Source organism: Myiozetetes cayanensis, unplaced genomic scaffold, assembly GCF_022539395.1.
Source record: "Myiozetetes cayanensis isolate MyiCay16 unplaced genomic scaffold, myiCay2020 scf1, whole genome shotgun sequence".
Taxonomy (NCBI): domain Eukaryota; kingdom Metazoa; phylum Chordata; class Aves; order Passeriformes; family Tyrannidae; genus Myiozetetes; species Myiozetetes cayanensis.
Genome location: NW_026086604.1, coordinates 63545502 through 63558007, shown reverse-complemented (window position 1 = coordinate 63558007; position 12506 = coordinate 63545502). Strand labels below are relative to the sequence as shown.

Below are 12506 nucleotides of genomic sequence, written 5' to 3'. Positions count from 1 at the left end.
TTTGGCATAGCTAAAGAGGATCAGACTAGGATGTATGAGGCTGCAGAGAATACTTAGTGTGTTCCAAGGATAATGGAGACAAGGTTTGTGATTAGGATTTTTTCAGATTGTATGATCCTCTGACACTAATCTGAGATTCCCAAGTTTATAAAAACTTGAAACTACACAAATTCCTGGTCCAAGTTCAGTTTTGGTTTTGGTTTTTTTTTTTTTTTTTTTTCCCTAGTACCTGTAACAACTTCTGGGATGGCAGAGAGGGTGAGACTAGCCAGTTCTTTCTCAAGCAAGTTGATGAAGGGTTTGTTGGTTTTACCAAATAAAACACTGCTTATTCCTTTCTGTTCTTGTGGTCAGTACTAGGCAAATGAAACACCTGCTTATGATGGAGACCAAAGAGCAGATGCAGCAAGAGCTGAGAATTTCAGCATGGGAAATGTAAACTACCAAGTCCAGTTGGAAAAGTAGAGGCTATACCCCAGTAGATTGTGTGAGTCCAAAGCAGGTATCTGTTCAAGCTGAAGCTTGAAGTGCAGATGGGAGGCTGCAGGGCAGCAAGGGGGCAAAGTGTGCTGGATAGCCACTGCTGGCTGACCACAAGCCAGGCATTGAGCTTTATGCTGCACTGAGCTGGAGGTGTGCCAGGCCTGCTGTTCTGAGTGGAGTGTAGCTGTGATTCTCAGGTATATGCTCGAAGAAGCATCTTGCTTCAGTGGCCATGTGAGTAGCTGGACCAAAGCACGCAGATGAACCACGCCAATGACACATTTACCTGGCTGCTTGATACAGACTATCCTGTAGCTAGAGACTGACAGAGGCAAATAATGCCTAGTGAGAAAGTTCAGTCAACCCTTCAAGCTCCAAAATAAGAGTAAGACAGTCCATGAGTCTTTGAAGGTGTACAAGAATAGGACGAAAAACCATCATAAAGGCAACCAGCAGAGTTCTGTCTTAACAAGGATTGTGGAGCTGTGGATGACTAAGGAGAACATGAGGAGACAGAAACTGAGAGGCAAGTACACCCAAATACACACTTTCCTCAAAACAGCCTGCAAGAAGTTTTATGGCTATTGTATGGCAAGGACTAAAAGGACAGAGTACTGCTAAACAGAATGCAGGGGACAACACGGGAGAAGTTATACTATTCTTTTAGCCAAACACAGGCAGTCATGAGCCAAAATGCCCCAATGTTAAAGTATCTGTCTTTTGAATCTGTTTTGTTCCTTTTGATGAGGGGGGTGTGTAATAAAAATAAATTAAAAAAAACCCTCAAAATAAACCAGGATTTCTGGGGACCTGCTATTAAAAGAAGCAGTAAGAAATAGCATAACCTAAAGGAAAAACTGGACCAAACTAGTTAGCTCCAGATATTCTTAAAAAGGACACATTACAGTTCTCCCTTTGTACTAAGGGGAAAGTCTTAAATAGAATCATAGAGCCATAAAATATGCCGAGTGGGAAGGGACCCATCAGGATCACAGAGTTCAACTCCCAACCCTGTACAGGACCATCCCCGTGAGTCACACCACGTGCCTGAGAGCATCATCCATACATTACTTGAACTCTGTCAGGCTTGGTGCTGTGACCACTTCCCTGGGGAGCCTGTTCCAGTGCTCAAGCACCCTCTGGGTGAAAAACCTTTCCCTGATATCCAACCTAAGCCTCCCCTGACTCATCTCCATGCTGTTTCACAGAGTCCTGTCACTGGTCATCACAGAGGAAAAGAGATCAGTGCCTGCCCCTCCTTTTCCCCTTGTGAAGCTGTTGAAGACTGCAGTGAGGTCTCTCCTCAGTCTCCTCTTCTCTAGGCTTAACAAACCAAGTGACCTTAGCTGCTCCTCATAAGGCTTCCCCTCCAGACTCTTCCAACACCCTTGTGGCCCTCTCTTGGACACTCTCTAATAGCCTAATGTCTTTTTTATATACTCCTGTAACCACTGGAAAAGTGCAGTGATCTCCTCACAGATACAGGACCAAAGCTCTCCTAGTGTGAGAGGGGAAGCAGTCAGAGACCATCATTGGGTATCTGGGGAAGCTGGGCTCTTTCTGGCTCTATTTCCCAACACCTATAGCTAGATTTATTCACTCAGAGGGTTTTACACAGGACTATCAGGAAAGCCCAGTTAGTCTTGTAAGAGGGGGGAAGATGCTGTGCTGGTACTGAGCACCCACCTGTTTTAGACCTTATGACATGGAAAAGCTGTAAGCTGTAATGTAAAGGGGTCAAGCACTATTAATAAATTGCCATGTTTCACTTCAAGATGAGATTTATTTTCTGATGGAAAAACTGGAAAGCGTGGTGTTTGCAGACAAACTACAGGATTGTCTGTGTTAGTGGTTCTGTCACCAGCTGCAGACGCTGCAGCTGACAGTTACTGGAGTGCTGTTTTTAAAGGGAACATGTACTGGTGCTGAGTCTACGTTTTAGCAGCAATACACAGCCCCTACTCCAGCAGGGACAGAAGCAGAGCAGACTTCTTGAGCTCTGCTGGTGAGACAAAAACTTGTCTGTGCTGCTGCCCATTTTCTGTATCAGCTCCTCATGCGGCTCCAGACAAAAAAAGTCATAAGGAGAGAAGGTCAGCTCCTGGAGAACAGGGTCATGTGCAGGAAGTAGCCGGGTATGGAAGTGCAAGGGCTGTGCAGGAACATAGCACGGCCTCCGTCACAGCCAAGACGTGCTGTGCCACAGGCCATGTACCCCACAGAGAGTCAAGCCAGCTGCCTTTTGTCACTTACGTCCTTGCATAAGTGTAAGGAATCACAACTGCTGCGTTATTATGCACTACTAAGTCCTGTGCAAGAGCAGCTTCCAGGAGTGTATGACGATTTTCTCAATTCATTCTAAAATAGCCCCTCCCCAAAGCACAGTAATCTTTTAAACTCCAAAGCCATTACAAGCCTAATGAAGATGAGAAAGTGAGACGGTCACCTAGTTGCTTATCACAGTAAATCCTATTAGAAGTGAGGAAGTTTTTAAGTTACTCTCAAAGAGTTAAATAGTTCCTAGATACTGATAATCCAGCATAAGCTGCAATACTTCCAATGAAATTTTATGTAAGTTTTTCTTCCACATCAACCACATTTTTAAGCTGATGTCATTTCCACAGCAAGAAAGCTAAAACACTTAATATCTCCAGAGTTATACTACTTACGTACTTTTTCCACCACATTTCTTGCTAGTAACAAAAGGTAACTCTTTATCCCATATGACAAGTCTTTTATTTGGAAATGGAATGCATAAAACAATGACTTGAACGGGAAAGTCTTGCTCATTTAAAGACTTAAAATATTCAAATTTTATATGCTTTATGACTATTGTATAGGATATTATGAAGTCATTGTCATCAGAAATGCAAGACAGAGGAGCAATAAACTCACAGTATGTAAAGGTGCAAGAGCAATTTTTCAACAGCTACATATAAAAATGAGTGATGAAACACTGGAAATACCAAAATATGTATTCTGGATTTTCAGAAGCTACTCTAGAAGAATCAGTAACTTGGATGTTTTGAAATGGCACAAAAAGGGAATGTGCTATATGCATTCTTTATATCAGGAAAAATTTTCACACACATTTAACTTATTATGAAATAGGAGCCACAAATTAGTTTGCTTAACAGAAAAGAGCTCATTCCAAACAAATTCAAAACAGGTACAAGACAGCAAATGCAACCCCAGTTTTGCATAGACTTACTTACGTGTGTTTGATGCTAAAATCAACAGTCCTCCTTAGTTACAATTAACAGCATAAAGAGACTTTAACATTAACTAGAGTTAAATATTTACTTCAAGACTCCTTTCCATTGCCAGGAGCATGTAAGGAGGACTTCAGTATAGGAGAGACACAGTGACGTTTCTTTTGCCTGCGACAAAAGAAATTAGGCACATTTCCTAATCTTTTTGGGACCCAAATATTTATCCGTTCAGACTTTCACAGTATCAGAACTGGATAAAATCCACTTCATTAAGCAGTTACAGACCGTAGGAGTGGACCTGTGTTCTTCAAAGTTATTCAATGAATATTTTCCATCAGTGACAAATTAGGGTTTAAAAGCTTTGCACAAACAGCATGCAATTGAAGAAACTTAAGAATCACTAGGGTTAGTTTGTAAACATACTGATGAAAGCAAAACTAGAATTGGAAATTAGAATTTTGCCTTCTGGAATCATTTTGATGACATTTTATTTGATGCTGAAAGGAATGCACTCTGTATTTCACTTACTGTTACCAGGAAACTTGCTTTTTAAAATCTAGAACCATGGTTTCTAGATATAGCTGATAGCTCTGAAGTTTCTATTGTGGTATAATAATTCAACCTGATTATTTTTACTAGTTTGAAAGAAACAGATCAAATACCTGCCTTAATGAATTTTATTTCCATGGAATATTGTGCAAAAGCATACCTGTTCTTCACCAGGTTGTTTTTTTTTTTCTCTGTATTTGGCTAGTTTGTTGAACCTGTATTGTATTTAAGCAAATTTATTCCACTTGAATGATGCATATTTCTTCTTATATATAGGATGGGGCAGGAGAATGGGGAGGGAGAGGAGAAAAGACCAAGGAATTATTCTCTTTGAAACATGACAAAATTAACCTAGTAGGTCACTGGGGTACCAAATGATGAAGAATTTAAGATGTGTTAAGAGACTTTCCTAGCACATAACAATGATTTGCATTATATGAATATCTGCTATGCCAAGAAATCAAGTTTGTCCACAAAGCAGAAGGATTTATGTAAACTTGGATACATACTGAAAGAAATCATGTTACAGCTTTTGTCACACCTTCATTCAGTTTAAGACAACTGAAACCCTCTGCTGTGTTGTGGATCAAAAATGTGGCAAAATTTGAAGTTAAAAACCTCTCATCCATCTCATTGTATTATTTCCAACAATGTATTTTTTAAGTTATGAAGTCACAATTTCTAGACTTTTCATTATCTCCATCATCAAATGAGAATGATTTGTAATTAATCCAATATTATACCTTTTATTTTTGACAGCCTCCAGTTTGGCAATAATGTTCGATTCTTTTGTAACGCTTTGTCTTGTTTTTTCACTTTTCACAGCCTAGTGGTGTGGGCACCACACTTTCAGTTAATGAGTAGTCTTAAAAACATAGATTTGGATCTTAATTACCATGGTCAGGATGCTTAGGCTTTCACTGAAGAGAAGCTGAAATGCAGGAAGTTTACATAATGACATCTGGCAGACTTTGGGTCTTGTGAGGACAAAAGAGGGTCTTGAAACAGGAGGATATCAAAACTATATTTTTGGCAATATAGAAGATGTATTGTCCATGTAGTTCTGTCATAGGCTTTAAAAATACTCTTATTAAATAAGTTTTTCTTTCCTTAAGACCAGATAATACACAAAGCAAGTAAGAGTCCAGGGGTCAGAATCTTCTTCAATTCTTAGTTATTCTCTATGAGCTTTTTTTTTTGTCTTTTCTTCTTCGTAACATTCTCCATACTCATTTACTCTGTTCTTATCCACAGGATAAAGCCTGAAAGAAAGAAACAAATTATTAGTTACATTATAGTCTGCTATTTGAAAGAAATAAACAGTTCTGTGACAGTTAATTTTAAAAGTTAATTTGTCATCATATTCTCTGTTCCATATTCTCTGCCCATTTGTGGCAAAACCCAAAAGTTTTAAAGATTAGCTACAGATATATCAGCTTCTTCACATTATGACTTAACCAGTTGTCTCATAACAAGATCTCTTAAGAGATGTATTAGCTCCCCTAAAGCTTGGCTGGAGTATTTCTCAAGCAATCCAGGATACCTCTCAAACTTGAAATCAGTGTCCAGCCCCTATTGGAGCTCCTAACTTTTAGAAAAATATCTCAGAAGGAGACCTATTTTACTACACTTACATATGATTATATAAACCCCAAACTGCATTTAGTATTAATGATTAGTTAGATGCACACATCCATATATCCCTGGTATAAGGCGAACTGGTCTCAATATTGTTTGCTCCACATGTAAGTATTTATTCTTGGGAACAAGAATACACTTTCTGTAGCTTCACTATGAACAATATTTCATGAGCATTACATATAGCCTTCTTGTCCACCTGATTTTAGTTACTAAAGAATATGAAACTCATCAGATACTCAGCTTACAAGAGAACCGGATAACTTGTGTTTGCAAATTAGTTAAAGAGAAAAGCAGAGCAGGGAAGTCCCTTACCAGAAGCCACCTTTTGCTACAGCCTTGCAGAGCAACTTGGAAAGCACGCCTCAGATACTGAGCATACACAGACATGCTACCCCTCAGCAAGGGTTAGAAGCCCAGAACTCCTAAGTGGGTTTCTGAATACCAGCGTAAGAATTTCTCTCCTTCCCCCTGTTTCAGGTATTTATGTCTCAGGGTTTAGTTGTGGGGGGTTTTATTTTTTGTTTCTTTGTTTGATTTTTATTTTAAATTTTTTTTTTTTTGGTAACTTGCAAATGTGAAACTATCTGTTGAAAAGAGGGACTACAGTTTTGGGGAGGGAAAAAGGGTAACTGACAAAACTTCTGAGTCCTGTGTGAAGAGAACTTTTTGACTACTCTGTAGCATGTCCACAATTACTGTCATTTATGGGAAAATGCTTTTGTTCCTCTTATCTCAAGATCTCCTTTACAGGATCCCCTGCTCACCATTCCATTCACTAGGCATATATACAAAACTACCACTATCCAGACCATACCGTGCTATATATTACTATAGCATAAAAATTCTGCTTGAAGTCTATCCCAAACTGTAGTTCTTTATAGCGATAAGACTGCAAGCATCTACAGCATTTCTAAAAACTCCAATGAATATTAAAGAAAGTCATACCATCTTTGGTAAAGATAGACCAGGAACACAACATCATCTCTAAAGCATGCCAGCCTATGAGATGTTGGCATAGTGATGATAAAAGCAAATATATCATCAATAAAGGTGTTGAATGCCTGCAAATAAAAGAAAAGCATACTTCAGCTGGCTGTGAAGAAAGCAAGTCATCAGTTGCACAAAGCTACAGACTTCCTATGTTTTTCAGTAGGAACACAGACTACTTCCATTTTTATAGTAATACTTAAGAGTTACGCTGAAAAACTAATTAATGCAAACTTTAAATGGCTTTCTTTGAATGAAGACCATACTGTCTACTACAAACCACACTGTTATAGTTACAAGTAAAAAAGAAGTAGGACTGTTTCAGGTAATTGAGAGTATTGTCATGGGAGGGGAAAAACATGGGATCAATTTCAGTGAAATCTTTAAAAGAAACTGGAAAAAAAACCCACACATTTGTTCATTTATTACTCAAATATCTTAAGATTTGCAAAATGTCATTTCACTTTCATTTTCTGTAGAAACTCGTGTAACAACTTGTTAATTTATCATTCCTAAGAACATTAACTTAATAGCCTTGGAGAGATTTTAAAATACTTTCAGTGATCTTATGGAATTAATCATGTCTTGAATAAGGGATGGATAATATTCTGCACCATTTCCACTCAACTAGGCATACTATAGGTTCTGTTTCTGCAGCAATAATGAAAGGTAAATACACAGAAGGGCAACTCCTCTGGATCTGGCTCTAACCTACGGGGAGGTTACAGAAATCAACTCTTAACAGTGCACCAGCTCTAGTACTCCTATGTTGCAATGAACTGTTTCAACTCACTAAAAACATCAGGAAACAAATCCATCAAGTGAAGGCATCAGGGCAGCCCATCCAATAGTGTTTAGACTAGGCAATTTTCTTTTGAGATTACCTCACTTGAAGGTATTCCTCAAAATGTATAAAGGGCATAAACATAAAACCTACAGAACTGGGAAGTCAGAGTTCAAATTAAGGAAAAAAACCCAACGAAGCTCTCTAAAACAATGATCACAGATGAGCCCTCAGACTCTTCTTTCCATCTGAAGTGCAGAAGAGAACAAGCAATTTTAAATATCCATTAAGAAAAAGTAAATTACTCTCTCCAAAGCCCAGTAAGTTAAACATAATTGAAAACATCATATACTTCTTTCTTCATACACACAAGCCTTTGTTCTGGGTAGTCTATGGCATCTAAACAGGAACCTTAAATGCTGCGTAAGAAAAGGCTATTCAGCAAGGTTGTATTGCTTTCAAGGCTTCTTGCTTGAACAACCTCCCTTCACCATTTATTTAACTGCTGATGGCTCTGCTCAGTTTTATCTTTTGATGGTGAAGTAAAATTGTGAAATTATTTCACTAATATACCTTTTATACCCTTTTGTTAAGAAACATGCCTAGTATATGCCTGAAACACTGTGCTTATTGTTGTTTTTTACTCTATTTCCACATCAAACACTGTTTAGTTGCTATTCTGCTACCAGCTATATTTCAATCTGTTTCCCTAGATGCACCCTAGTTTCTTAAAAACATTAGGACAGCAGAAAGTTGGGCTATTGCTGTAGGCTCATAGAAATACAAAAGCTTTGAAAGGCTTTTTAAATTTTTAGATTTTAGTTCTCTTGTCCCAAATAATCTGTTCAGAATTGGACAACATTTCTTCAGCATTTTTTACCACTGTTTCTTTTAAAGTACTGATGTTCTGTGGAACTGTAATACATCAGCACAAAGGAAGAATGAAAGTATTTATGAATGGAAGCAGAAGTAGAAAGGGCAGATGTTGATGGCATCTAGGTCTTGATGATCCCAGCACATCCAGCCAGGGTTTCTCAGGACACAATAATCAGGAAAACAAAGGACAGTACAAAAATCCTAATGTCTGTGACTGGTAGGAAATTGTGGAGTCAAAATACTATCAGCTCTTCAGGGGTACAAGAACAAAACTAGCATATAGTTGCCAACTCACTAAGAATGTAGGAGACACAAGAACTCAATAATGGGTGTCCCTTGTTATCTATATCAGCACAAGGAATACTGACTGGGATACCTGGATATATCCATCTTGGTGTCTGAATACAATACAAACTACTAGGACACACAAGTACACCTGTTATACATGTATCAAAGGGTTAGTAATTTGATTTTGGTTTGAAATAAACTCATCTTCTCCTTCTCCAACGTCTGGTATTAAGCTTTGTTGCAGCATTACATTATTTCCTATCAGGGCAGTCTAGGCAGTGGGGACACCACAGTGCAGCCCCTATTCCCCCATGGAACAACCCACCACGCACTTGCCACTGCACCATTGCCCAGGAGCTCAGAATTACCACACCAGCACAGTCTCTCTACTTCAGTCTCTGGTGGCTCCTGGAGCCTGCCAAACTAAGGTCTCTTAGTAGTCCTATCTGTTTCTTGGGAACTATCCCTTGTCAGTATAATCTCTCTCTTCCTAAAATGATGCATTAAATTGAGACTGGTTGATTTATCTGCAGGACCAACATCTGCACTCACGCAAGACAGGTGACTGTACAAAAAGCAGTATTATAATAAAACCGAGGATGCAAGTATTCTCATTATATGGAAGTCATTATGAAAAATGAAAATAATTTTTTTTTAAGGAGAGTTGCAAACAAGTTTAGTTCTTAAACAAAAAAAGTACCGTCAAGCTAAAATTACTAAGATGTTTCTTACAGAAAATAATTTTCAAAATGACTGCACCAAACTTTAAACTAGAGCTTTACTTACTTTGTATGTGAAAGCCTTCCATGGTAAGTGTGCAACAGATTTCATCTAGAAATAAAAAATATCAATTTGTAATAAATTCTGGAAGAAGAGACTAGAAGAGCAAACTTACATTACTTTTCAGTCTTACCTTGTAGTTTACAAACAGTTGGGGCAGCATAAACAGGAATCCAAAAGCATACACTCCTGAAGATAAAATATGGAAAGCAAATAAATGCACACAGATGTACATCACACAACTATACTTTCATAATTAGTGATTTACAGTAATTGTTTTCTAAAGAGAGAAGATGCATCTAATTCTTTTATTCACTTGAGTTGACTCTTCCTCCTTTTTCAATCACAGTGATAATTTTGGAACCTACAGCCACGTTATTGCTCTGTATTACACTGATCCAAATGACAGCAGTTAATTTTCTACTTTTGAGTCTTGGCCCCCATTTGAAGAAATATGAATAGAAAAAAGAACAGAAGAAGGGACTCACCATTGACAAAACTGTTAATCAACCACGAGTACCAGCTACAAACAAAGAAGATAGTACAGTTATTTTTCATTCAGCCAAAATTATAACACATTCCCTATGTGACTGTATGCTGACTACACCAAGAAATGGCTATACTGTAAATTGCTTTACACAAGAACTAAATACCTCACATCTTCCTTTGATTAGGAGGGGCTCCAGAGAAAGTAGTTTAAGCAAAAGTTGCTTATCAGTCCATAGATTTCTGGAGTGCTTTATCAACTGCTTTTATAATTTTTCAGACCATTCTAAGACTTCTGCATCCAAACTGACATCAGATAATACTGTGCACTGAACCCTGACTGTATTAAAGCTTGCAAATATAACACTGTATTCTAAATACCAAAGAGACACTTAATATGGCACTGTAAGGACTTACCAAATTTCAAACAACAAATACTATTCAGTGCAAGCCATGATAGTAGGTACTTTAGAAAAAAAAGGTAAGCACAAGGAATCTACATTTTTCCCTCCTTACATCTAATAACTCTCCCAGTCTTAGTAAAGTAACAGTAGCGATACAGACAGTGTTTGAGTTCCATACTTCTGGTAGTGTTTGTAGAAACAGCTAATAAATGTGATCCTCAGGTTGCATCAATTAAAATTAAACTTGCACTGCTGTGTTTGTGATATGTTAATAGCAGCATTACAGTTGTAGCAGCACTTCAATAATCCACAAGCATTTAAAAAATGCATCAGAAAATGCCTCTAAGATTAAAGGATAATCCACTGTTAAGATTACTTGTTCTGTCACATTTCCTTAGAGATTTAACAATGATAAGAATTCTATGATATGAATTGTTTTCATTTCCTTAAGCTGCAGCTCATAAAACACCTGGCACATGGAGTTTTTGCAAGAAGAGTAGGATTTTTAAATGCTGCATATTTGCTTGTTCCTTACTAAGACAGAAGTCCTTTGAAAAAACAGCTTTTCTAATAGCCCAGAAATTGTCCCAGTTTCTAGTACAAGTGCTACGGCTCACGTATGCAGCAACAATAATTCTTCCTGATATTATTTTAGCTACTGCTCCCATACCTTCTGGGCCTAAAAACTATAAAAATATATCTACAAGGCTACCACTGTGCTTGTGTTTGCAATTTTTTCTACAACAAATTCTCACAGACGCACACTTGTTTGCATCCCTCCAATACAAACAAACTATCTTCACAGAATCACAGAATATGCCGAGTTGGAAGGGACCCAAGGATCATCAAGACCAACTCCTGGCCCTGCACAGAACCCTTCCCAAGAGTCACACCATGTGCCTGAGAGTATCATCCAAACGCTTCTTGAACTCTGTCAGGCTTGGTGCTGTGACCACTTCCCTGAAGAGCCTGTTCCAGCACCCAATAGCTCTCTGGGTGAAGAACCTTTTCCTATTCCCTTATGCCCTGTCACTGGTCACCTCAGAGAAGAGATCAGTGCCTGCCTCTCCTCTTCCCCTCATGAAGATGTAGAAGACTGCAATGAGGTCTCCCCTCAGTCTCTTCCAGGCTGAACAGACCAAGTAACCTCACAGCTGCTCCTTCTTACGGCTTCCCCTCAAGGCCCTTCACCATCTTCATTGCCCTCCTTTGGGCACTCTATTTTGAGTGAAAACGGACAAGGACCTATTCATGAAATATTGAGTCTCCAGCTCTTGCTGAAGTATTACTATGTTGCAGTAAATACATGCATTTAAAGGAATAAAGAGTTCTTTCTCAAAAATGCTTTTTCTTGCTTGCCATCCTAGCTATCTTGTTTAGTAACAGACAAGCCTCTTGGGTAGAGCAAATAACTTTGGGACAGTTTTTGCTTCTCTCTGTTACTGGACAGGTTCAACTACTGAATTCATGTCATCTCTTCTGTTACCGTATTGGTCCTCTGAACACCAATGGCAGCTTTCTTCCTCCTCTTCTGATTGACAGCTAACTCATGGATGCAAGCTATTGAATTCTGTGCTACAGTAATATCAGGTTACTTGTGAAATGTCTGTAGCCTTACAGAGAGTTAAAAAACCAGTCAGACTCTTCAGCTTTAGATACTACAGAACAAGGAAGCTTTCAGTTCCTGACTTATGAATTAAACTAACTGATTTCCATAACGCATCGTCTCCAATTCATTAATACAGAAAAAATGTGAAATGTTTCGATTCCATATAAGATCATTTATAGAGTTATAGTACCTTTTGTATTTGACATTCAGCAAGGAGTAACCCGCACCTCCAATACACAGTGGATAGAGCAAATATGACAAGTATTTCATAGCCTAATAGACAAGGAAAATAGTTTGTTAGTTCACACGTTATATATAGATTTTTAATGGCATTAACTAGAAGACAGCAACATAATTTTTTCCTGAAAATCTTTTTCCTATTCCCAAATGTCTGCTATTATTTCCAC

The 12506-nt window shown here is 38.2% G+C and overlaps 1 protein-coding gene across 1 annotated transcript in view; it reads right to left on the bottom strand.

Moving 5' to 3' along the window:
- Window positions 1-3604: 3604 nt before the first annotated feature.
- CLPTM1L (CLPTM1 like) overlaps window positions 3605-12506 on the bottom strand; it is a 28675-nt gene continuing 19773 nt past the window's right edge. The window contains exons 12-17 of the mRNA XM_050326436.1: window positions 12290-12372; window positions 10089-10123; window positions 9734-9789; window positions 9607-9651; window positions 6831-6946; window positions 3605-5506 (exon numbers count right to left, since the gene is read on the bottom strand). Of these exons, the coding sequence (XP_050182393.1) occupies window positions 5419-5506; window positions 6831-6946; window positions 9607-9651; window positions 9734-9789; window positions 10089-10123; window positions 12290-12372 (423 nt within the window). The 3' untranslated portion in view covers window positions 3605-5418. The remainder of the gene's footprint in view (window positions 5507-6830; window positions 6947-9606; window positions 9652-9733; window positions 9790-10088; window positions 10124-12289; window positions 12373-12506) is intronic.